Below are 27,636 nucleotides of genomic sequence, written 5' to 3' on the forward strand. Positions count from 1 at the left end.
TGTGGACGCCGCACAGTGCGCCAGAGGTCCCCGCGCATGCCCAGTGCCTATCTCTCGTGGATGAGCACTGTGCCCAGTGTCACCGCTGGTGACGTGTGCGCAGGCTTTATTATGGGCGGCGCTTTGATTTTCATTACCAAGTAACCGCCTATAATTGCGTGACCACGCTTTCCCCCTCTGCCTCCTTCGTTCTGCGCAAGCGCAGGCCTGCTGACCCCACGTTACCTCTTTCCCATCTTGCCCTGAGGCAGGAAATAGATGGGAGGAGCGGAGCAGGACAATCCTGCGTCTAATCCTGGTCGGTGGTGTCCTGCTCCGCTCCTCCCATCTATTTCCTGCCTCAGGGCAAGATGGGAAAGATGTAACGTGGGGTCAGCAGGCCTGCGCTTGCGCAGAACGAAGGAGGCAGAGGGGGAAAGCGCGGTCACGCGATTATGGGCGGTACTTGGTAATGAAAATCAAAGCACCGCCCATAATCTAAAGCCTGCGCACACGTCACCAGCGGTGACACTGGGCACAGTGCTCATCCACGAGAGATAGGCACTGGGCATGCACGGGGACCTCTGGAGCACTGGGCGGCGTCCACAGCTATGGAAATGAGCGATGGGGGACGCCATAAAGCGGCAGGAGGCAGAATAACGGACACCAGGCAGCCCGCCCCCGTGTACCATTTACAGTATCTGCATACAAAAAGGTACCACTTTATAAAGTCTTTATTTTGGTCAGAAAGGGGGCACAAGAACAACAGGAACCTTGCTAGTATGCAGCCCAGGAGCTGCAGAGGGGAATCTTTTATGTTTAGTGCAAAATTTCTGCTGACAGGTTCCCTTTAAGCTGCATTGGTGACTAGTCAGATAGACGGGTCCCCAGCAGCTTCAGCTCACCCCTCCCCTAAAGTGACGAGTTTTTCCCTGCATTCACGTATGTGAGAGGCCTTTCAGTCATTGGCACGGAGAAGCTGCCGAGGACTCGCCTGTCCGATATTTCCAATGCGGCTCAGTCCCCGCGGCTCTTAAACACCACACTAATCAGCAGAATGGGAAATTGTTATCCTTGTTAAAATAAAGCAGCATTGCACATGCTCAACCGCCACTCAATTTGCTCCTTAAAGGCTATCACTGCACTTTACTATTTCCAGAAACCCCATAGACAAAACAAAATGGAGTATTTGTAGGGTGTCAGAGCTACAGCTGTATTTTCTGATTAGAATAAAAGTGCCCTGCCAGGGAAGAAGATAAGCCGTTCTGCTGAATGGACCACCAATATGTTATTACCCTCCCTGGGGTGTATACACTGGGAAAAGCTCCTGTTTACTTTTGGCTATCTGCACACAGGCAGTGTGTACTTAACCTAAAGGCCCAGTCACACACAACGACTTACCAGCAATCCCGAAAGCGATCCGACCTGATAAGGATCACTGGTAAGTCGCTGGTGAGACGTCACAAAGTCAGACCTTACCAACCACGCAGTAACGATCAGCGACCTGTATAACTATCTCGGCGGGCGTTGTGACCATGTTGTTAGGAGGTCGTTGGTAGGTGCCAAACACTGATGCGTCCTGCCCAGCAGGACATCGCCTTTGAAGAAAATGGTCCGGACCATTCAGCAACGACTAGAGATCTCACAGCAGGGGCCTGATCACTGTTGGGTGTCACACATAACGAGATCACTAACGGGATCGCTGCGGTGTCACAGAATCGTTAGCGATCTCGTTGTGTGTGACGGGGCCTTAAGGCTACAATCACACATCACTCTTTAACATCAGTGTAAAATGGACCATTTTCTTGTACATCATCCCTTTTGCCTCAATTCTCATACATGCAGAATTTGTTGGGTTTTTTTCTCATCAGTTTTTAAAAACTGAAGCATAGTCTGTCTGCACATCTACCTTTCCACTGATGTATCAATGGATCAGTAAAAAATGGATGGAAAACAAGAGTACAATGTATTGAACAGCAGTAGAAAAGCAGTGAACACTGGGCACTAATCACTGACCGCTCAAAAAAACCCAGGCTATAGCACTATAATTCAGCGTCTCTACGGGGCCGCTTACTCCGCCATATAGATAGCTAGTGCTCAACCAGCGGTGCTCCTGCTAGTAAATAGTATAGTCCACAAAAAATATAAAAGCGCAGGGCACGCACTGAGCAGTAGCCTAAAAAAAATACCTTTTATTTCAGCAACAGGTTACATCAATTTCGTGGGGGGAGGGAACAAACAGACGTCCGGCACAGCAGATGACGGCCGTTTCGTGCTCAGCAAGCACTTCAACAGATCTACAAGCATGTGACGTCAGGTATCCTATTCTTATAGGGTAACAGCCACTAATTAGATGTCGTGATATCATTAAAAACATTACAAACATCACCTAAAAAACAACAACAGACTGTAGCAAAGACCTAGGGTTAAATGAAAAAAAACGACCTGACAGTGTTCTTATAAGATCAATTATATTGTGTCAGTCTTTGCTACAGTCTGTTGGGTTTTTTTTGTGATGTTTGTAATGTTAATGATATCACGACATCTAATTAATGGGTGTTGCCCTATAAGAATAGGATACCTGACGTCATGTGCTTGTAGATCTGTTGAAGTGCTTGCTGAGCACGAAACGGCCGTCATCTGCTGTGCCGGACGTCTGTTTGTTCCCTCCCCCCACAAAATTGATGTAACCCATTGCTGAAATAAGGTATTTTTTTAGGCTACTGCTCAGTGAGTGCCCTGCGCTTTTATATTTTTTGTTGAGTACAATGTATGTCTTCTGTGTTTCCTCAATTTTTAAAGGCTTTAATCCGAATCGGTTTAGAGTTCAAAACACATGAACCCTGTTAAAAGATATCTTTTAATAGATTAGATATCTGGGCTGTGACAAGCGGTGAAATGCCTCCCATGGCCCAGTCTCTTAGGGGTACTTCTCACATAGCGAGATCGCTGCTGAGTCACAGGTTTTGTGACGTACCAGTGACTTCATCAGCGATCTCGCTGTGACACTAAGCAGCGACCTGGCCCCTGCTGTGAAATCGCTGATCGTTACACTGTGCTGGTTCATTTTTTGGTTGGCGGGCTCACGCAGGGCAGGACGCATCAGTGTGTTTGACACCTTACCCAACGACTTCGTTCGCCTAGGTTACTAATCAAGATTTGAATCGTGCTATGTTACAGGGTCCCAGCAACCGCTGATATCGTTGCTGCGTCGTTGGGAAGATCTGACTGTTTGACAGCTCACTAGCGACCCTGTAGCGACGTACCAGCGATCCTGACCAGGTCGTATCGTGGTCGGAATCGCTGGTACGTCGTTTAGTGTGACGGTACCCTTAGGAAGGCAGGGGCCCACCTCAGGGATGTCAGGTCAACTGGAAGTTAATGTGACATCACTGGATCTCAGAGGTCACAGAGCCTGGGGGTCACTTCATGGGGATTAGCGAACCGCAATAGCGCCGCTCAGAGGCACAATTGGCTGAACAAGGTATCTGACAACTGCCTTCCTTATCAGTTTTACACGGATGTGGACACTATTGCAGAGTAGTGAACCACCTCTAAGAACAGAGTGGACAACCCAAGAATGATGATTTTTTTTTTAATACTCGTTAGCAAAAGTGGTTAGTGGAGTCTCTTAATTCCCCTTAAAGTACCCGACTTCCTAGCAACAGTCTGGACTTTTGGGTTGTGAGATGGGATCCCGGCTTAAAGCATGGAATCTCACAACCCTCTGCAATCTCCCTTGCTGAGGAAGAGCAAGGTATCGGAGTTTTCACTAACCCATCACTGCCACTACTTTACTAAGCTGTTAATGAACAGTAACATTAACATGATTACCATTTAGGAACATCTTGGTAAAGAATGCGCCTGCGGTGGGTGAGTGCCAAAAAGTGAGAGTTTGCGATAATATGAATGGCATCTTGCTTGGCATGTCAAATCCCGTAATCTGGAATTTTAGAGCCAATTTCTCCTAAAAAGGTGGATCCTTAAGAGGGCATTAGGGACCCTTAAGGGTATGTGCGCACGTTGCTTTTTACCTGCTTTTTTGCTGCTTTTTCTTCTGCGCTGTTTAATGCCAAAATGGATGTGTTCTTCTAGTCAAGCAAAGTCTATGGGAATTTGGGTTTCTTGTTCACACTATGTTGTTCAAAATGCTGCCTTTTTGTGGCAGAACTTTGGTCAAAAACTCAGCTTTGCAGTGCAAAACCCAAATGGCAAAAACAATTGACATGTTGCTTCTTTGAAAAGCTGAGTTTTTGACCAAAGTTCTGCCTCAAAAAGGCAGCATTTTGAACAACATAGTGTGAACAAGAAACCCAAATTCCCATAGCCTTTGCTTGAATAGAAGAACACATCCATTTTGGCATTAAACAGCGCAGAAGAAAAAGCAGCAAAAAAGCAGGTAAAAAGCAGGTAAAAAGCAACGTGCGCACATACCCTTAGAACACTTTTGCTTTTCTTAAGTAAATAGGAAATCCCCAGACTGGTAAAAGGTAAACTTTACCCTCTTCACCCCAGAGCCTGGTTTTCACCTTCATGACCAGGCCATTTTTTCATTTCTGACCAGTGTCATTCTACCTCGTATAGAGGTAATGCTTCACCGGATCCCGGTGATTTTGAGATGGTTTTTCATGACAAGTTCTACTTCATGTCAGTAGTAAATTTAGGACGACATTTTTTGCATTAGTTTGTGAAAATATCAAAAAATATTGCTAAGGCTGGTTTCACACTACGTCTTTTTAACATCCGCTGAAAACGTTTTTTTAGCGGAAGTACGGATCCTGCTTTTACAGCAAATAACGTATGCAAACGCATATGTTATTTTGCAGGATCCTGTCACTGGATGTTTAGGGGCGGGCATTGGAGTCATGTGATCGGGAGTGAGGGGAGCTAGACTGGGAGGAGGCTTCTGACAGCTGCAGACGCTGGTAACCAAGGTAAACATCAGCCTTGGATACCCGATATTTATCTTGGTTACGAGTGTCTGCAGCTGCTAGGAGCAGGGCTGCCTGCACACGTAACCAACGTAAACATCGGGTAACTAAGAGAAGTGGTTACGCGATATTTACCTTGGTTACGAGTGTCCGCAGCTCTCAGGCAGGGGAGAGAGAGACAGGAGAGGAAGGGGGAAAGACAGAGATAGAGAGAAAGGGGGTGAGGGAGGGAGTAGAGAGATAGACAGATCACTGGAGACTGGTTCTGGGCATGCTCAGTACTTTCTGGGCATGCTCAGTACTTTCTGGGCATGCTCAGTACAAAAGCAGGATCCTGTTACAACGCAACTGAACGCATTCTGCTAGGCAGGATCCAGCACTCATTGAAATGCATTGCAGCTCGCGGCGCAATGTGAAGGATCCTGTGAGATGCGTTATTTTGACAAAGCAAAAAAACGCTACATGTTGCGTTTTTGAAACATGTCAAAATAACGCAAAAGGACGGATCCTGCGTCTAACGGACGCAAACGCATGCAAACGCAGGTGGACGCGAGTCCATTGAAAATGCATTGCAGTGAAAACGGATTTGCACAGGATCCGTACTTCCGTTAAAAAAACGTTTTTAACGGATGTTAAAAAGACGTAGTGTGAAACCAGCCTAAGTTCAAACATTTATATTTTATGCAGTTAAACCAGAGAGTTATGGCACACAAAATAGCTAATAAGAACACGTCAACTTTAGACAGAACAATTTTTTTTAAACAATTTGTTAGGAGGTGTAAAAGGGATAAAAGTTGATCAGCAATTAACAAAATTTACAAAACCATTTTTTTTTCTATCAGGGACCACATTGCATTTGAAGTGACTTTAAGGGGCCCATGTGACAGAAAATACCTAAAAGTGACCCCATTCTAAAAACTGCACCCCTCAAACTGCTCAAACCCACATCCAATAAGTTTATTAACCCTTCAGGTGCTTCACAGCAACTAAAGCAATGTGGAAGGAATATGAAAATGTTATACTTTTCCCCACAAACATGTTGCTTTTTGCCCCAATTTTGTAATTTTCCCAAGACTAACAAGAAAAAAAATGAACCATACAATTTGTTGTGCAACAATTTCTCCTGAGTGCGCCAATACCCCATATGTGGTGGAAAGCTACTGTTTGGGCGCACACCAGGGCTAGAAAGGAGCACCATTGGATTTTTTAACACAAAATTAGCTGGAATCATTAGCAGAGATGCCATGCTGCGTTTGGAGAGCCCCTGAAATGTCTAAACAGTGGAGCGCTCCCACAAGTGACCCCATTCTGGAAACTACTACACCCCTCAAGGAATCTAGGTGTGTGGAGAGCACCATGATCCCCCAGGTGCTTCACAAAATTTTAGAGTTGAGCTGTAAGGCCATGTGCGCACGTCTGCGTTCTGCGTGACAAATCTTCCGCAGAGTTTCGTCACTACATGTGCGTTTCAAAACGCAGCCGAAAAGCTGCGTTTTGAAAGTATTTTGAATGCAAAATTCATGCTTTTCTGGATGCTTCCTCTGCCATAGACAGTGGGAAAAGCATCCGGAACGCACAAAAGAAGTGACATGTTGCTTTTTAGAACGCAGCGATTCGGCCACAAATTTCAGCATGCAAATCGCTGCATTCTAAAACGCAACGTGCGGATGGAATTTCCACAAGTTACATAGACTTTTCTGGGGACGCAGAATGCATGCGTTTACGATGCAGTGCTAGACGCAGCATAAATACATGCAATACGCAGACGTGCGCACATGGCCTTAAAATGAAGAAAAAAAAAATTAAAAAAAATTTACATTTTTTGCCACAAACGTACTTTTCCCCAAATGTTAAGTTTTCACACGGATAACAGGAGAAAATGGACTGTATATTCTCTTGTGCATTTGCTCCTGAATACCTCCCCCATACGTGGTGGAAAACTTCTGTTTGGGCTTGGAAAGGAAGGAGTGCCATTTTGGAGTGCAGATTTAGTTAGAATGGTTTGCGGATACCATGACACATTGGCAGAGCCCGACATGCCAGAAAAGCAGAAACCCCCACAAGTAACCCCATTTTACAAACATTGATAATGGGAGATGAAAAAAGACTTATGGTCCTGCCACATGTAGCGACGCACCAGCGATCCGTCCTGGCAGGGATCGTTGGTGCGTCGCTACATGGTCGCTGGTGAGCTGTCAATCAGGCAGATCTCACCAGCGACCAGCAACTCGTGTAACGATTCTGTGCTTGGTAACCAGGGTAAATATTGGGTAACTAAGCAAAGCACTTTGCTTCATTACCCGATATTTACCCTGGTTACCACCGTACACCGCTTACAGGCGGCCAGCGCTGGCTCCCTGTATACGTAGCTAGGGTACACATTGGGTTACTAAGCAACGCGCTTTATTTAGTTACCCGATATTTACCCTGGCTACGTGTGCAGGGAGCCAGCGGGTAAATATCAAGTAATCAAGCAAAGCGCTTTGCTTAGTTACCCGATATTTACCCTGGTTATCAGCGTACACTGCTTACACGAGTCGGTACTCGTTTGTCTCCCGCCGTCAAACACGCCGATGCGTGCCGCACAGCGGGAGACCAACGGGCAAAAAAAAGGTCCTGATCGTTTTGTAATGATCAGTGACCTCGCAGCAGGGGCCCGCTCACTGCTGCTTGTCACACACAGCGACGGCGCTGGCGAGGTCACTGATACGTCACAAAACCTGTGATGTTTCAGCGATCTCGTTTGCGAGATCGCTATGTGTGACGGGGGCTTTAGATTTTTTTTCTTCACTATAATGATGTTTTAACCTCAAGTTTTTAATTTTTCTAAGGGCTAATGAGAAAAAATATGGACCAGTTTGCTGTGTAATTTTTCCTAAGTGCACCAGTACCCTCCATATAATTAGAAACTACTGTTGAGGTGCAGTACAAAGTGAAGAAGGGAAAGCGTGCCATATTGGACTATTTAGTTACAATGGGTTGCAAGTGCCAGACAGAGCCCTTGAGGGCAGCAGAAATCCAACACAACTGTCCTCAATTTGGGGTACAGAACATTTTGGATCAGTTCACATTTATCCTGTGCTCTATGCTGAGCACGTACATCAGGATTTCCATCTAAATCTCCAAAATACGTTATTCAGGTGAAACTCTCGTCGGATCCATTCACTTATAAGGCAGCAGAGTTAAGGGTGCTTTACATGCTGTGACATCACTAGCGATTGCTAGCGATGTGGAGCGCGATCGCACCCACCCCCGTCATTCGTGCGACATTTGGTGATCGCTGCTGTAGCGAACATTATCGCTACGGCAGCGTCACACGCACATAACTTGTCAGCGACGTCGCTGTGACCGCTGAACAATCCCTCCCTCAAGGGGGAGGTGCGTTCGGAGTCATAGCGACATCACTGCGGAGTCACTAAGCGTCCGGCCAATAGAAGCGGAGGGGCGGAGATGAGCAGGACGTAATATCCCGCCCACCTCCTTCCTTCCTCATTGCCGGTGGACGCAGGTAAGGAGATGTTCGTCGTTCCTGTGGTGTCACACATAGCGATGTGTGATGCCGCAGGAACGACGAACAACATCGTACCTGTGGCAGCAGCGATATTAAGGAAAGGAGCGACGTGTCAACGATCACCATTTTTGAATGATTTGGCGATCGTTGCTCCTTGGTGTCACATGCTGCGATGTCGCTATATGCATCACTAACGACGTGACCCCGACGATATATTGATAGCGATGTCGCTGCGCGTAAAGCACCCTTTACTCTGGACTCTATTCAGCCTCGGTTCAGCGGTGTTCATCTTTTCAAAAGGTGAACAAAACTGTTGTTGACTGCACTTTTGTACATGTCTAAATAGGAACATAAAAAAAAAAAAAAAAGAAGATGGATACCGCCGCACCACAAGCCAGACGGGAGGTTAAAGTGACTTGCTGAAATTTCAGTTAGTTTTGTCTGAATCACGTTTTTTGAGAGATTTACGCGTACCCCCCGGTGTAAGCACTGAGCTTAGGATAAATATGAGCATCTCCGTACTGCGATCTTTGGGAAGCAAAATAAAATCAACAGCAGTTGAAGAATTCGCCCTACTATTTTTTATGTCATTTACTATGCGGTATAAAATGATTAGGCTGCTTTATTCCTCTGGTGAGTACAATCACAGTGACACCACATTTATACAGGTGTTTTGTTTTTTAGTTTGTCCACTTACACGCAAAATAAAAAAGGTTTTTCTGCATCACCATATTTTATAGAAAAATAAAACAAAAAACAGTTTTTGCATTGCTGTATTCTGACATCCATGGCGTTTTTATTTTTCCGCTAACGCAGCGGTTAGGCTGCTTGTTTGAGGGACAAGATGACATTTTCAGAGATACTATTTTTATTTATAGGCGACTTTTTGATTGCGCTTTATCTCACTATTTGGCAATATGATAAGAAAGCATATAGTTTATTTACGGTGTTCACTGAAAGGGTTAACTAGTATGACAGTTTTATAGATCGGATTGTTCCGGATGTGACGATACCAAATGTGTGCACTTTTTTGCTCATTTTTTTTACATAATTATATGTATTTATTGGTATAATATTTTTTTCCTTTTTTGCCATTTACTTAGTTCCTTTCTGGGACATTAACTTATTACATTGATCGCTGTTATAATCCTGCATTGCAATGGATGATAACTGTCAGTTTTACTGACATAAGCCTCTGAGATCATGCTCCTGGCATGATTCCAGAGGCTTGCCATAGCAGGGTGACCCGGAGATCGTCATGATGACTTCTGGTTGCCATGGCAATGATTGGGCCCCCGTCCTGATCACATCGCGTGCTCCTGCTCCTAAAGGCTGTGATCGAGATTGATGGCAGAATTTATAGGATTAAACAGCCAGGGTCGGTGTGGACAACACTCCTTGCTGTGAGAGCCAGGTCTCAATTGTCAGGAATGCCTAAGTCCAGGTGGCAATCGCGCGAGTACAGTGCCTGCGCCCCCTACGATCATCATGATGTACCCAGTACATCATCAGTTGGGAACCCCTATCCTACCATATGCCAGGAAGGTGATAAAAGTAACCCGTAACTAGATTCATGCTTCCCAAACCACAGGCAGTCAGTCGGCCTAGCTGTGCAATTTCATCCTGAAATGCTCCATCGTTGCAGAGAAAGTCCCACCCCACGTGATGGACAGGTGTCTCCCATGCCGGTAACAGCTGTCAATCAACCAGTGCCAGGGGCCGCCCAAGACTAGCTAAGTCTCTTCCTATTACCACTAAGCTATGGCCCCGATTCACCATCGTCATTCTCCACTTTCTAGGAGTCACTCCTTGTTAGTGGCTTTAGATTGAGTCTTGTTCTCTATACCAGTGTCCCCCAGCTCCAGTCCCCCAGTATCACACCGGTGTTTCCCGCACTCAAGCACTGCTTGTTGGTGGCTCTTGTAGAATGGAGAACAAAAAGGGTCCATTAGTTTTTCTGTAACGCCAAAGTGTTCAAAGCAACATCTACATGGATACATGGCTGATTTATGCTGCCTGTAGTCCGGGTAGGATGCCTTTAAGTGCTCTGGGTGTCATGGAAGTTCCCAAACCTCTGTTACACGCTCAACACTCCACCAACAGCTCACTGACTATCTAGTCATGGCGGTAAGCCAGCAGTCGGAGAAAGCTGAAGCAAAGCGCCAAGGGAGATCTTTAACAGGTACAGCACTTAAAGGGGTTGTCCAGAATGACTGGATATGTAAATAATTAGGTCATACTCATATACCAACACCCGCTTGAATCCCTAGGAGGTCGTGGTAAAGTCACCGATCCACCAGCTGCCAGACTACTACGGTCTGATTGGCTGTGGTGTGTCATCCAGTAATAAGCTGGTAAGGTCACCTGTCCCACAGTTCGGTCAAGTGGAAGAATAGTGAAATCACGGAGAGGGCCTGCGCTGGATCCAGGTGGGTGCTGGTTAGTAAACAGTTACTGTTATTTTCCCAGGACACCACTAAGCCTTACATATGCATTAAAGCGCAACATGACCATACATAAGTATGGGGGAAGGGTTGATAGCAACCGATTCACTCATTCATACATCACAGACCGCAGCATCTGGTTTGGTGGAGGCCAGTTACTGCCTTGTATATGTATGGACACGGCCCTAGGGGACAGATCACACCAGCTGTTATATATAGGTGACCCTGTGACCCGTGATTACGGACATGCTGGGCAATGGAAACAGAAGTGCTTTTTGTTTTGATTGCACAGTCACATGACGTAACCTGGGAGAGCGTCTGCACCGAATACGTGCACAGCCCGCCACAGATCCGCAATGTGACCCACAGCAGGCTCCCGATGGCGCCACGCACAGCACGATGGCCGCCCGTCATGGCTCCTGCTGCAGCCTGCACCATGGTGGGTGTGCCGAGTACCTGCCCAGTACCTGTGTGCGGGGATCCGCTGGCTGCCCACTCCCTTCCCGACCAGGAAGTGCACGTCACTCAGCACCTCGTTGTTGAACAGAAACGTGAAGCGTTCCCGCACCGTGGTCTTGGTGGCCTGCCAGTTGTACACGGGCTCCCGGTGCAGGAGGCCAGCTACCGCTGGAGGGGGTGGAGGCGGGGCCGCAGGGGGGGAAGCCCCGCTGGAGGAGACCATAGACGCCGCCTGGTTACCGGGGGACGAGGCTGCGGCTCCACCGCTATAATTATACGATGAGGCGGACGACCCAACGCGATTGCTTGGGGAGCTATTGCCCACTACCCCAGGGAACGACAGGCCGCCGCTCCCTCCAGCCGCCATCTTGGATGGGGGAAGCTCCGGTGGGCGGGAGCAGACGAACGCGGACGGGAATGGAGGCTTCCCAAACTTATTTACAAACAGCACCGGGCAGCAGTGGCGCATGGGGAGGACAGGCCTGCGTCATTTACCGCAGAGCACCCTCACACAGAAACGGAGGCCAGATGCTTCAACGGTACGGGCAAAACCGCAGCCGCTGACGCCACCGGTCACCTGACACCTCGTCATGTGACCAGCCAGGCTAAAACGTACAGTACCGAGATGCCCGACGGAGGCTCCTTCACACGTGCACAGAAAAAGCGCCCGAGAGGCACGTCTCCCCCAGCAGTGTGTATGTGTGTCACCCATGCACTCGTGTGTCATCTGTGTTGTATTTAGGTGGGTGTGTTTTACGTGTGCACCGTCTAGGTGGGTATGATACGTGTGTGTTACGTGTGTGCTGGCCGTCTAGGTGGGGGTGTTTTACATGTGCACCGTCTAGGTGGGTATGTTACGTGTGCGTTGGGTGTGTGTTACGTGTGTGCTGGCCGTCTAGGTGGGGGTGTTTTACTTGTGAGCCGTTGGTGTGTTTTACAGGTGCCATCTAGGTGGGTGTGTTTTACATGTGCGCTGTCTAGGTTGGGGGTGTTTAACGTGTGCGCCGTGTGGATGTTTTACAGGTGCACCGTCTAGGTTGGGTGTGTTTTACGTGTGCGCCGTCTAGGTTGGGTGTGTTTTACGTGTGCACCGTCTAGGTTGGGTGTGTTTTACGTGTGCGCCGTCTAGGTTGGGTGTGTTTTACGTGTGCGCCGTCTAGGTTGGGTGTGTTTTACGTGTGCGCCGGCTAGGTTGGGTGTGTTTTACGTGTGCGCCGTCTAGGTTGGGTGTGTTTTACGTGTGCGCCGGCTAGGTTGGGTGTGTTTTACGTGTGCGCCGGCTAGGTTGGGTGTGTTTTACGTGTGCGCCGTCTAGGTTGGGTGTGTTTTACGTGTGCGCTGTCTAGGTTGGGTGTGTTTTACGTGTGCGCCGGCTAGGTTGGGTGTGTTTTACGTGTGCGCCGGCTAAGTTGGGTGTGTTTTACGTGTGCGCCGGCTAGGTTGGGTGTGTTTTACGTGTGCGCCGGCTAAGTTGGGTGTGTTTTACGTGTGCGCCGGCTAGGTTGGGTGTGTTTTACGTGTGCGCCGTCTAGGTTGGGTGTGTTTTACGTGTGCGCCGGCTAGGTTGGGTGTGTTTTACGTGTGCGCCGGCTAGGTTGGGTGTGTTTTACGTGTGCGCCGTCTAGGTTGGGTGTGTTTTACGTGTGCGCTGTCTAGGTTGGGTGTGTTTTACGTGTGCGCCGGCTAGGTTGGGTGTGTTTTACGTGTGCGCCGGCTAAGTTGGGTGTGTTTTACGTGTGCGCCGGCTAGGTTGGGTGTGTTTTACGTGTGCGCCGTCTAGGTTGGGTGTGTTTTACGTGTGCGCTGTCTAGGTTGGGTGTGTTTTACGTGTGCGCCGGCTAGGTTGGGTGTGTTTTACGTGTGCGCCGGCTAGGTTGGGTGTGTTTTACGTGTGCGCCGGCTAGGTTGGGTGTGTTTTACGTGTGCGCCGGCTAGGTTGGGTGTGTTTTACGTGTGCGCCGGCTAGGTTGGGTGTGTTTTACGTGTGCACCGTCTAGGTTGGGTGTGTTTTACGTGTGCACCGTCTAGGTTGGGTGTGTTTTACGTGTGCGCCGGCTAGGTTGGGTGTGTTTTACGTGTGCGCCGGCTAGGTTGGGTGTGTTTTACGTGTGCGCCGGCTAGGTTGGGTGTGTTTTACGTGTGCGCCGTCTAGGTTGGGTGTGTTTTACGTGTGCGCCGTCTAGGTTGGGTGTGTTTTACGTGTGCGCCGGCTAGGTTGGGTGTGTTTTACGTGTGCGCCGGCTAGGTTGGGTGTGTTTTACGTGTGCGCCGTCTAGGTTGGGTGTGTTTTATGTGTGCGACGTGTGTGTTTAACGTGTTTGCTGTTAGGCCAGATGACACTGACAAGCCTTCTGTCAGAGTCATCTCAAGGGTCTGATGCAATGCAATATACAGCAGGTCTACTGCAATACATAAGACTAGTGATCGAAAGAATAAAAGTTCCACATACTTGGTATCGCTGCAACCAGAAGAACCCGATCTATAAAACTGTCCCACTATTTAACTCTTACAGTAATCACCGTAAATAAAAAAGTAGAAACTATGCTTTTTTTTTTATCATACTACTGCCGAAATAAAAGTGGAATAAAACGCTACCAAAATGTAAATAAAAATGGTATCTCTGGAAACGTCAACTTGTTCTGCAAAAAACAAGCTACCACACAGCTTTATAGGTGAAAAAAATCAAAAGCTATAGCTCTCAGAATGCAACCCTGTAAAATTCTTTTTCTATAAAATAGTTTGTGTAGCAGTAACAAAACATAAATGATATAAATGTGCTGTCTGTCACTCTAGTGACCCTAACAATAAAACAGTCTTCTCACTTTTACAATAGTGTTAATGGCATAAAAAACTATTTCTGAATTGCTGATTTTTGCTCATTCTGCATCCTAAAACTTGGAATAAAAAGTGATCAAAAAACATTATGTGCCCGAAAATTAAATCCGGTTCCGGGCCAGAGTCCAGTCCCCGTTTAGCCTGCTTTCACACTTGCGTTGTTTTGCATCAGTTGCAATCCGTCGCCTTGAGGAATTACGGTATCCTGCAAAATATTTTGCAGGATTACGTTTTTTTCCCCATAGACTTGTATGGACTGGACGACGGATTTCGACTGATGGCCTTGCGTTGCATCCGCCGCGCGACGGATCAGTCATGGAGTGACTGACCGTCGGGTGGCAGCAACACAGCACGTGGGATTTTTCGGAGCATCGAAAAAATGCAATGTGCAGGATTCCGTCAGCGTCCGTCATTTTTATAATGGAAGCCTAAAGAAGCAGAATCCGTTGGATTGCATCACTGGACGAATTCCTTTGACGGATTCGTCATTTACCAACTGAGCATGCTTATATGAGTAAATTCCAGGAAAAAAAAAGCTGCAACGGATCAGTTTTTTTTTGCAGCATCAGTTGTGGCACTATCTGCAACGCATCAGTTACATCAGTAACACAACGGATTGCAACTGATGCAAAACAACGCAAGCGTGAAAGCAGTCTTAGGCCCTGTGCGCACTTACCGGATTTTGCCGCGGATTTGCTGCATGTTTCGCTGCAGAAAATGTTCATAACATCTCTGCAGTGAATCACCAGCAAATCCTATGGAGAAAAAAAATCCTGTGCGCACTGGGCGGAATTTGACAGCTGCATGTTTTGCTGCGGGAATCCCGCAGCAAAAACAAGTGCATGTCACTTCTTTTCCGCACATCGCTGCGGGATTTCACTCCATTGACTCCTATGTTAATCATGAAATCCCGCAGGGAATAACGCATGCAGCAAATTCTGTGCGGTTCACTGCGTTTTCCTGCGTTATTCCCTGCGGTATTTCGCGGTTTACCTCCAGTAATGTACATCGCCTGTCTGCGGTTTTGCAGGGAAGTGATGTCATTACAGGAAGAGGAAGCCGTGCAGAGAGTAAACACACACATCACAGACACACAGACATCGAACACAGACACATAGAACACACATAGAAAGAAAACGGAAATATAGAAAAAAAAGAACGTGGGCTCCGCTGCATATTTACCGTCCAGCCGAGGTAAGCACACAGCGGCGGCCCGGTATTCTCAGGCTGGGGAGGGAGAGGGGCAGGGATAATGTCCCCCGCCTCACTCCCCCTCCGGCAGCCGAGAATATCAGCCGCAGCTGCCCCGGCACTGTCGCATGCATTATGCGGCACTACCGGAGTGTCCTCGGCTCTTCTTGCCGCCGTGTAGCAGTGGTGGCAAGGTAATACAAGGGGTTAATGATGGTGGTGGATCACCGCCATTAACTCCAGGCTTGATCATGGCAGCGTCTATGTGACAGCTGACATGATCAACCCGTAAGTAAAGTGATAAAAACACAGACACCGAAAAATCCTTTATTTTAAATAAAACAAACAAGCCTCGTTCACCATTTTATTAACCCCTCCCGCACCAAAGCTCCGGCGTAATCCACAGGTCCTGCGCTGCTTCCATCCAGCCGCGACTGTCACAGACACAGCGCTGAATGAAAGCAGCAGACAGCAGAGGTAATTACCGGTCATTTCCCACGGCCGGTGATGTGAACTCACTGCCGACCGTGGGAAATGCAGCGATCTGTCCTCTATCTATCTATCCCTCTATCTGTCTGTCTATCTATCTATCCCTCTATCTATTCTTCTGTCTATCTACTATCTCAGAATTAAATGACTTTTTTTTTTCTTTTTTTTTTCAATGTGCTTTATTGCATTGAATGCAATAAACCACATCCCAACCCGCACGCGGCAATACCGTGAATAAAACCGCGGCAAACCGCATGCGGTTTACGGGTGCGGTTTCCCGCGGTTTTTTACCGCGGGTGCGGTAATCTTTGAGAGCATGCGGAATTTTCACAAGAAAATTCCATTTCCCAGTGCGCACAAGGCCTTAAGTCTATGGGGATCAGAAACTGGAGATTATGGCTGGAAACACACTTATGCGTGTAAAATTGGTCCGACTTGCATGAAAAAAAACTGCCGATTTTAGTTCACGTTAAGTCAGTGTGCAATGCAAGTGTGATGCTTTTTTTTTAATTGTTTCCAGGCTAGCAGAGCGTGTGTAATGCGTGTGTGATCCTTTTATTTTTTCTCAGCAGCTGTCATCTGCCATTCAGCTCTGCTACAAGGCCGCTGACAGCAGCCACAGACAGAGCGATGTAGCAGATCTGAATAGCCGCCGACAGCAGCCACAGACAGAGCCGCGCGATCAGAATGAAGTCGGATGAACGTCACCCGACTTCATTGTCATCCCGTGGCTCTGTCTGTGTGGCATGGCCTGATTTTCGGTCACCAGTGAAGGTCTCACCGATGACCGCAAATCCCCTGAGTGACCGCAGTGAGCCGCGCTATCAGTGGTGCCGTCACTGAGGTTACCCGCGGCCACAGCAGAAGTCCTCCCGCTGAGATCTGTGGCCGCGGGCAACCTGAGTGATGTCATCGCTGATAGCACGACTCACTTCAGTCGCTGCGGGGAGCTCACAGAGAGCAGTCGTGGTCTGTGACCGCTCTCTGTCAGCTTCCGATATAGCAGAGCTGACAGCGTCGAGGGACCTCTGTGGATTATGTCAGACATGGAAGGGTATTTGGGGTCTTGAATAAAGTGGTGAAAGAGGTTGGGTTTTTTTTGTTATTTATTTCAAAGGATTTTTGGGTGTATGTCTTCATTTTCTTAATCTTACAAGTTAATCATGGAAGGTATCTCGGGGAGACGCCTACCATGATTAATCTAGGACTTAGTGGCAGCTATGGGCTGCTGCCATTAACTTCTTATTACCTCGATTGCCACTGCACCAGGGCAATTCAGGATGGCCGGGTACAGTCCCGGGACAGACGCATCTAATGGATACGGCTATTCTGGGCGTCTGCTGGCTGATATTGTTAGGGTGGGGGGCTCCCCATAACGTGGGGCTCCCCATCCTGAGAATACCAGCCTGCAGCCGTGTGGCTTTACCCTGGCTGGTATTAAAATTGGGGAGAACCGCACGCTGTTTTTTTTAAATTATTTTTTTGTTTTACTGCATTATATAGACCTGCCCACCGGCAGCTGTGATTGGTTGCAGAGACAGCTGTCACTCATCGTGGGGGCGTGTCTGACTGCATCCAATCATAGGCGCCGGTGAGCGGGGAAAGCAGGGTATCGGTGAGTATCAGAGGGGGGGGAGAGGGATAGACCGACATGGACAGAGAGAGAGAGACCGACAGACAGAGAGAGAATAGAGACTGAGAGGGAGAGACCGACTGACATTAATCGCATGTTTCTCAAAACACTGGAAATGAGTGAGGTCTCACAATGTCGGTCAACCTCTATGATTGTCCGACATTGTGAGACCTCATTCATTTCCAGTGTTTTGAGAAACATGCGATTAATGTATTTAGAAAAACGAATGTCACTAGGATGGTGTGAGTGCCGGTCCGTGTGACATGCATATTTTTTCACGCTCCCATAGAGTTGCATTGGAGAGACTCGCGCGAGAAATTCTACAAAACGCAGCATGCTGCGATTTTTTTTCTCAGTCCGATTTGGACTGAGAAAAAAATAGCAGATGGGAGCTGCCTCATTGTTTAACATGTGTCCGAGTGCAATGCGAGAAAATCGCAAGTGAGAAGCTGGCCTAAAAATGTTGGTAGAGAGTCCGAGATCCAAGATGGCTGCCGTGAAGGGAGGCTGCATGTGACAGACCTCTGCAGTGGCTGTCCCCAATCCTTCACATCAGACCACCATCCTGCCTTATTGAACGGCTGGGAAGGAAGAAAAAGGGAGTATATAACTCCAAGAACTCCTTGGACTTATTCTTACCTTGCCCAGAGACCCACGAGGACCAGAGAAGCAGTGTGTCCTTGGCGGTCGGGGGGCCAGAGGCCTGTGGTCATGGGGAGGGCCTTCCCCCATTATCTTGCCATACATCTCGCCGAGGAGGGAGCCGTCCCGAGGGAGAGACAGACTGGACATCGGTGGTGGGAGCAGAGACGGTAGCCCTGGTCGCGCTGCAGTTCTGAAGTGAAGGTGAGGCCTGGCCGTGACGAAGACTCGCGGCCTGGATTGCTGGGGGTCCCGCTGTCTCTCTTCTCCGCTGACCGCCGACACAGGAAGGGGTTTGGGAGACTCACCGCATTCGTACCGCTGCCCACATCCAGCGATGGGGGAGGAGAGGCGACTTGGGAAGCGGTGATTGCCGGCGAGTCTGAGGCGGCGGGGGCCGCGGTGCACAGGGCGGCCTGGGATTCCTCCGGAGGTGCTGCATCCTCATCGGCAGCAGAGGCGACGTCTGCACAGAAGACCTGGGGACAGTTCAGAGGCCTGTATCGGAGGTGAGGGGAAACCAAAGGAGGAGAAGGCACCTGAGAACGGTTACCAGGGGGCATTACCAGTAAGAAGAACTCAGAGGTGGAGGGGGGAAGAGAGCCCTGGCCCCAGCTTATAAAAAGAAGCAGCAAAATCAAAGGGGGTTAATTGTGAGTTAGCCTCCCCAGAAGTAGCAAAATAGCAACCGCCCCCCACCGGGGTGGTGGTCCACAGGCCTTATTTCAACCCTTACGTGACTGACATAGCTGAGGCTTTCGATTTGACCTGGGAGGCCCCTGCCCCTGGGGATATATACGGCTGAAGTTTGGCAGGACCTGAATAGGGACAGATCGAAAAGGTCACATTTAGCCTCGGTAAATAAGGCTAATTATATTTTTCTCCCAACTATTCCTGGAGAGACAAAATCTACTCCTCAATAGAAGCTGCCGAGAGTCTGCATAGCCTGTAATGAGCACAGGCACTTCTACATTAATACAAGTCTGGAATCTAGTGTACCTTTTTGGCATTTTCTGATCAGAACTAAACTGTCTCCGCCACAGGCAAGGCTATTACACACACACCAGAATATATTGATGTTATTTTTCCACTGGGCCACCTTTCGATAGCCACCACTGGGTGGTACTTAGAACCCGATTTTATCTATCTAGATTTTGGAGGTGGTTGGCTTTGACAAAACCGTTTTTTTCATATGGGTTAACAAAACGGGACGTCTGTTGGCATCCTTAACGAAACCATTTCGAACCGTTACAAAAATCCCCAACATTAAACACCCTGATGGCTCCATCCTCAGGCACCCAGCTCAGATATGTGCCATTTTCAAAGTCTTTTATGCTGATCTCTATTGCCCCTCTACTGATTCTGAAACTGATGGCTATAACTTTATTAGGAAAATTCATCCACCTAAATTGTCCTCTATTCAGAAGGATATTTTAAACAAACCAATCTCAACGGAGGAAGTAGGCTCTGTTATTCAATCCCTTAAATTACTCAAAGCACCTGGTCCGGATGGGTATTCGGCAGAATTCTACAAACTATTGAAACCAATCCTTGTACCACACCTCACTCCTCTCTTTAATCATATCATCGAATCCAGCTCCATGCCAGACCGCTTCAATGAGGCATGCCTTTCATTACTTCTCAAACCAGGAAAAGACCCATTACTCCCTGCCTCATATCGTCCCATCTCCTTAAATGTAGATTTTAAAATACCAAAATTATGGCCAATCGCTTACAATCCATACTCCCCTCCATTATCACTATATCTCAAATGGGCTTTATACATAAATTATCACTTATAACATTAGAACGGCACTAGCTGCAATTATACATAGCTGTCAAATTAAAGCCAAACAAAATATACTAGTCAGTTTAGATGCCGACAAGGCCTTTGACCGAGTGTCATGGTCCCATCTTATTCGAATTTTAAAGTATAGACTATTTGGATTTTCCTTTTTTAACCTCATTAGAATGCTTTATGCCAACTGCCAATCATCAATATGGCTCTCTGGAGTCCAGTCAACCCCTTTCTCAATTCAGAGAGGTACGAGGCAGGGATGTCCTCTATCACCTTTATTATTCAATATTGCCCTTTGACCCATTGCTCAGATATCTGGAGATCCCTTCTTTTGAGGGGATCGGGAACGGACACCATACACTTAAAACCCTGGCTTTCGCAGACGATAATCTCCTCATGATAGCTAACCGCAAAAATTCCATTCCTCTGATAATGGATGTATTCCATGAATTTGGGAGGGTCTCAGGGTTCCGTATTAACTTTTCAAAATCGCAGGCCTTAGCAATCTTCCCTGAAGCACGTAAATGGTGGCCGTTCCCTTTTCCCTTTCAGTGGGGACAGACCTCCTTGAAATATTTAGGTATATTTTTGCCATCCAATCCACATAGTTTGTACCAACTTAACATCAGACCCCTAATCTCTACAATTATCAAAGAAATTAATTCATGGAAGTCATTTAAATTGTCCTTTTCAGGCAGAGCATACCCGATTAATATGATCTCCTTCCCCAAAATTTTAATTCCTTTACAAACATTACCCATTTTATTATCCAAAGCTGATAATCAGCTTCTGACCAAAATATCCCGACAATTTATATGGAACTCAGAGGGGATCTCTAGGATCAGCATGTTCAAAATACAACAAGTCAGGTCACTGGGAGGTCTTAATTTTCCAAATTTTTGACTATATAGTGTTGCAGCCATTTTTAGACATGCCCAAGATTGGATATGGGCTTTTAATCATTTCACTAACACCCCAATCGATGAAGCCATGTCTGGACCCATCAGTCTCCCTGCCTTACTACACACACAACCTCATAACATTCCTATTGAAATAAAAAATAATGCCCTGCTTTGATTGGTAGTATTGGCATGGTGTCACACCAGAAAGATTAGTGGCTTGGACCCCTGCAGATCGATTTTTCTTCCCTTTGCAGGTAACCCCTCTTTCCTACAGGGTAAGCCACCCCCACTGTATCGAGTACTGGGTGAGTCTGGATGCAGGTTGATTTGTAACCTCCTGACAAACACTCAATCTCCTCTTACCCTGGAGGGCGTTATCTCCAAATACCCAATTTTGGCTAGTAATATATTTATTGCAGCTCAGATCAAACATTATACTACCTCAGTTGTAAATAGCATACCAGATAGGGACATATCTAATCCCTTACACCAGATGTCTTTTGCCTCACGCACAGGGACCTACTCATTAAGTCTTATTTATAAATCTATTAAACCCTACATTTCTTGGTCAGACTCATCACCGGGGCCAGGTAAATGGATATTGCAACTCCTTAACTATACATTATCAGACATACTAAAAGCCACACTATTCCTAAATTCCATACTACCATATGATAGCTACACTACAATGGCATCTCAAGAATTCGACCTTTTCTTACCGTTGACTCTGCAAAAACTCTTACTGTCGCTCTCATTCATTCTCTCCTGGATTATTGTAATTCTTTACTAATTGGTCTCCCTGTTACTAAACTCTCCCCTCTCCAATCCATTCTGAATGCCGCAGCCAGGATCATTTTCCTCTGCAACCGCTTCACTGATGCCTCTGCTCTGTGCCAGTCATTGCACTGGTTTCCTATCTGTTACAGAATCCAATATAAACTTATCACTCTCACTTACAAAGCTCTCCACGGTTCCGCATCATCCTACATCTCCTCCCTCATCTCTGTCTATCACCCCACCCACCCCCTTCGCTCTGCTAATGACTTAAGACTGACAACCTCAACAATTCGAACCTCCCACTCCCGTCTTCAAGATTTCTCACGAGCTGCGCCTATGCTCTGGAACACACTACCAAGAGCAATCCGATTAATTCCCAACATCCACACCTTTTAAGCGGGCCCTAAAAACGCATTTCTTTAGACTAGCCTATCACCTCACTGCCCTGATCTAATCTAGTCCCTTTCTGCCCTTCAAAAAATTTACTTCCAGTTCTTGTCCCCTGTACCTGTATAAATTCTCACCGACGGGTTCATGCAGCTGCTTTTGAATACCCTATTAAATCGATGGCTGGACCATATATGACAAGTTTTTCTCCCCCCCATTCACCTTGTGTCTCCCCTATTTCCTCATAGAATGTAAGCTTACAAGCAGGGCCCTCACTCCTCCTTGTATCTTAATTTTGTTATTTTGTATTGTCTCATATTGTCTGTACATGTCCACTCTTAATTGTAATTGCTGCAGAATATGTTGGCGCTATAGAAATAAAACTTATTATTATTATAATGGCTCTTATGATATTCCATAGAGCCTACATATCACCCGAAGTTAAGTCCAGGATGTCCTCCGGGGGTGACTCCTCATGTCCCAAATGCCCTTACTCTCCAGCAGACTGTCGCGCTCCCGAGGCTGCGGCGCCGCTTGTCACCGCGCCGCTTATCTCGGCGCCGCTCATCACTTATCAGCCTGATTACCGTGCACCCTGACCAAGGCCGCCGCTTCCGCTCTCCTCCCTCAGCTTCCCCTGCACGTCCCGTTCGGCGGTCCCGGCGCCTCGCTGTGTCCTGGGACTCTGCTTCCAGCCCTCCTGCCTCATCTCCCCTGCGTCCTGCACTGTTCTCCTGCTCCCGGGTCTCGCACATGTGCACTAGGGCGCGGGCACGCTCTCTCCCCTTCTCTTAAAGGGCCAGCGTCTCAAACAGGAAATGGCTGAATACAGGTACAGGGTATATAAGACTTCCTTTCCATGTGGGCGGTGCCTGTTCAACGTGTACCAGTAGCCGTGTCTCTTGTGCTAGTGTTTTGGTCCCCTGTGTCTTGTGCCCAGGATTAACACTGTCTCTGCCCGCAGATCCTGACTGCTGCCTGTGCGTATCAGGTCCTCCGGCTTTCCTGGAGAATCCCTGGTGTCAGACTGTTGTAGATCCCGTCATCTTCCTCCAGCCTGTACTCCTCACCGATCCTGGACTCCACCCGGTATCGCCTGACTGCACCCTCGCTGGCCCCAGATTCCATTTGCCATCTCCAGTCGGCACCTGTACCCGGTTCTTCTCAGTCCATGTCTTTCCTTGGGCCTGCCTCCATATCCTGTGTGAATATCAAAAAACTGACCCGCACATCCAACAAATGTGAACAGGTGCTAACTGAAAAAAACATAGTAACTATAAATGCATACAGTTGCACACTGATAAAGCCAAAAATGTACAAGGGAAAATATGGCACTGCATTACTGCAAAAGAGAGATATTTAGTTTATGTATTGGCCAATGCATGTAAGCCCGGAACCAACGGCAAGGTATATCTCTTTAATCCGGGAACCTAACTCAAATGCCACTATCTAGGTTAAAAACATCCGTATCTGGGCAAAATGCCACTATACGGACTACAAACCTCCATGTATGGGCAGCTAGGCTCCTGCTACAATGGTTATAAACACAGCCAGGTCTTAGGGCGGAGTGCTCAGTCAGAAAAAGACTCACTAGAAATATCAAAAAACTGACCCGCACATCCAACAAATGTGAACAGGTGCTAACTGAAACATGCCACTCTCCAGGCCGCACCTCCAGCATGTGTCCGGAACAGAGGGGAACACAGCATGGATCGCGACCGGGCATTTATACCACCGAGTCATCACCTTATAGCTTGTCTCCTGGGATACTGCGTTCTATGAGGACTTACCAGAAGGAAAATCTTCCCCAGTTCTTCCTGTGAAAAGGAGCAGCCCCACTCCAATTCCCATACCCTAACGTATCCCGGCCGGCCCGCAACCCCACATTTGTGGATTGCAAACAGGTCATACAAAACTGAGACTGAGTGCGCTGGTGTCCTCCTCCTCCTCAAACATAGGGATTCGAATGGTGTCAATGTTCTATAAATATCCGTTTTCCTGTTTAGGGATCTAATAAAACTTTTTAATTGTTCATAAAAAAAACAGGAACCGTCTGGGATCTCCATGTCTAAATACAGGCAACTCAGTGGCCTAATCCCATTATTAGTGACAAAGTCATAAACAACTGGGTAGTCCCTCCTGACCTTATGAAGAAATATATGTGCCGTAAGTCCTGCTATGAAGTCCGGGTTGTCAAAGACCGGAATGAGTGGCCCAGGAACAGATGTAAGACCTAATTCCGAAGCTCCTCTAGAAACAAAGGTCGCAAGCTGCTTAATAATGAAGGAAAGAGACCCAGGGTCTCCACCCAAAGCTCGTCCCCCCACATCACGGCTATAGGATCTAAAGAAGACAAGCCCCTCTCCGCCTCCACCCATCTCTTCTGATCTCCTGAATGGAAAAGGTCTAAGACGCAAGCTCCAAAAGAAGCAAAACTATATAGGCAAAAGTCAGGGAAACCCATCACTCCTGCACCCCATGACCTACTTAGAATGTTGTAAGATATACGAGGGTGTTTATGAGCCCACACAAATTGTGTTAATGTTTTTAGACGGGAAAAGAAAGAGGCCGGCAATTTAAGTGGTATGGTTTGAAAATAATATAATAGTTTGGGCAACGTGTCCATTTTTACTGCATTAATCCGGCCAAACCAAGTAAGCTGCAACCTGTTCCATTTTTTGAAGTCTATTTCACTTCGGGATCGAGTCCGAACGGAAGTGAGTCTCCTGCAGCATCAGCACAGATATTTTCTGTTTGTGGTTAGAGTAAGTAATCTGTTTCCTTTTTTCAGGAATATTGAGTAGTCCAGTCAAAATAAGGTTTGACCCGGAACAAATTCCAAGAAAGCGTTTTATGATTTGTTTTTATTACTATTATATGTGGGGAACAACATAGTAAAAGTTTTCCAAAAATTGATCACCACAAAGGTCCTAACTATGACGTCATAAGACGATGACAGCCATCGCACTAAAAATAACGAATATTTCCCTATTTCAAAGCTGTAGCTGTAGGTTACAGAAGAGTTTGCATTTTTTATACTATATATTTTCATATAACAATTTTTATACACAGTTTTATACTAACTACATGGACAGGCGAGGTCATGACGTCATGACATACATGTACATTTCTAGAAATTATAGAATTAATATACAGTGCATTTTAATTCCTACTTCATCACTGAATAACCGTGTCAGGTCAATAGTCACTATTTTCATCATCAGACACTGCTTCCTCACTTATTGTCACAATGCCCTTCTTGACATGGTCCGCATACCCGTGAACAGGTAAGTCCGTGTCTTTTGCAAGTGCACCGAAGTGTACTACAACCACGAGAACAATTGCAGTGAATTATTTTCAGAAGTGTTTCTGGCGCGGGTGAAGTATCCATCATCACTGGAACTAGACTGTTGTTCTGCAATTCCCATCCCCATTCAGTAGTGTCCATGGCCTCTCCATTGTCCATCCAAAGCATCACTTGGAGGTAACTCCGAAGGGCATGATACTTCGTTGCAGAGGAGGTCGGTGGCAGTCGTTCAGGTGTAGCAAAGATTTTGACTGAACCAACTTTTTTGTAGAATACCTCATTGCAGACAGATTGTCTCCAGGTGTGCCCCCGAACAATGCCACCATCGCTTTACACCCAGCGTCTTCAATCTCAGCTATGTTTTTCTTAGGTGTGGAAATTTTTTTTAGCACAGCTATTTAAGACAGAGTCTCCCTTCAAAACCTTGTGTAGACAGAGTTGTTTTCCCGATTCCAAAAACCTTGGAAGTGGTATCGCAACCCGTGAATGCATGCAGAAACAGAAGACTGCTGCAGACATGGTTTCCCAGAAACTTCTTCATAACCTTAATGTCGTATACTGTTGCAGGACTCCCTTTATCCGAGTAGAAATAAAGCTTGTTGCCATCGCTGGTTGACGCGTGATGAAGTAACAACACCAAAAGATCTGTATCTTCGCCAATGAGACTAGTACTTTTGTTGGATGACATTGACACTGCTGCCTTAATGTCCACATCTGCATCCCCCTTTGATTGTATTACGTGGCAACGTCTGTCATTCATGCGCTGTGAAATGAGATTGATAAGAGACTGTTTGTTCTCCACATTCGAAAGGAAGTCCTCCTTTTTCCCGACAAATTTCGTTCCTTCAGCAATGTTTACTTTGATACTTGTTCGATTTTTGCGCTGTCGCTGATGGGTAATGTTTTTAGTGTTTGGTCCTCCAATGTAACCATCAAATACTATTGTAGCCTTACCATAGTGCTTTACTGTGAAAGATGCATAGTCTTCAGTGATTGAACAATATGTCTTTCCTTCTGACCACTTAAGTCGATGAAGAAGAGAACCTCCGTCAAGAACATAATGTTCCACTTCTGGTACATCCTTGAGTACTGCGTCATCTGAACTCTGTTCTTTTATAGCAGCAATCAGTTGTGCTTTGTTTGGTTTGCATAAGAGATATTTTGCCTCAAAGAGGGATGGTGGGTATGGTGAAAGTTCATAGGCCATCACCTCATCAAGGGAAAGATCAGCAGTTTCAGACACCACAAGAAACCTTTGGAACAAAAGAGCGGGGTCTATTGTTTTGTCCTTAGCAACGTCAATTGCCTCAATGGATGCCAGGGTCTTGGCTTTCATTGACCACTTGTATTTAACTGAAAACAGTGATTGACCCTCCATTGTTGCCACTATTTCTCAGGTTATGGACATTCACATCCTTATTTGCAGTGACACCGGTGATAATGTTGCGAAGAGAGACTTCATCAGAGAAAGGTGAAAAGATCTCGAGTTTATCTGCAAATTTCTCCAGGTCTTCACAATCTCTTCTTGTCCTTGACGTTCTTGCCTCCTCGTGTTGTTCACTGGTGACAAAGCTCTGGCGAGTGAAACCCTGCATTGCATCACTGTAGGAAGAGGACACTGGCACAGACAGAGTCCACAAGGCCCTCTGATGTTCGGACATTCCACTCCCTCTGGTAAAAGAAATATGATTGTAAAAGAAATATGATAGACACTGAAAGGCGAATCGCCTTTAACATTTTACAGCTTTGGCGGCCATATTCTTTGACGTCACATTTGGACCCTTTGTGGTAACCCTATCTTGGTAAACTTTTAGTATGTTTTTCCCTAAATGTAATACTAGCAAAAAAATAATAAATAAAACGCTTTCTTGGAATTTGTTCAGGGTAAAGGGTTTTTTTTTTTCGTATTTTGACTGGACTGGAGAGACCTTTTACATTAAAGGAACAATTAAGTCAGCCATGGTTAGGGATAACAAAAGAAGAGGGAGCACTATCAACATCCAACCAGCCTGAGCATGATGGGTGGGAGGAAGAAAAAGAATGACCAGAAAAAGTTATTAGAAACGAGAAAAAGAAAGAGAGAACAAAGAACAAATAGGGTACAATACCCTATTTAAAGGGTGTGCATTGGACAAATGGCATTGAACCGCCATTAGCACCAGAGGGGTTAAAGGAAACCTAAGGTAAGTCAGCCCCTCCGCCTCCCCCCCATCCCGCCACTATGTGAAAAACTAATTTTAATGAATTTAGATCATTTTACATAATACAGAACAAGGAAAACCACACATATTATAGTGTAATATATCAACCTTTAAAGATTGCAAATTGCTTCCAATATAAGCTCCCCTTAC

The 27,636-nt window shown here is 46.7% G+C and overlaps 1 protein-coding gene across 2 annotated transcripts in view; it reads right to left on the reverse strand.

The window, feature by feature from the left end:
* The window catches only part of LOC142315539 (BTB/POZ domain-containing protein 2-like), a 148,540-nt gene extending 136,691 nt beyond the window's left edge, over nucleotides 1-11,849 (reverse strand). Inside the window, exon 1 of one of the 2 annotated variants that reach the window (XM_075352555.1) lies at nucleotides 11,333-11,849. In XM_075352555.1, the coding sequence (XP_075208670.1) occupies nucleotides 11,333-11,793 (461 nt within the window). In that variant the 5' untranslated portion in view covers nucleotides 11,794-11,849. The remainder of the gene's footprint in view (nucleotides 1-11,332) is intronic. The other variant, XM_075352556.1, reaches the window with a different exon arrangement.
* Between the last annotated feature and the right edge of the window lie 15,787 nt (nucleotides 11,850-27,636).

Source organism: Anomaloglossus baeobatrachus, chromosome 1 (assembly GCF_048569485.1).
Source record: "Anomaloglossus baeobatrachus isolate aAnoBae1 chromosome 1, aAnoBae1.hap1, whole genome shotgun sequence".
In the NCBI taxonomy this organism is placed as follows: Eukaryota; Metazoa; Chordata; class Amphibia; order Anura; family Aromobatidae; genus Anomaloglossus; species Anomaloglossus baeobatrachus.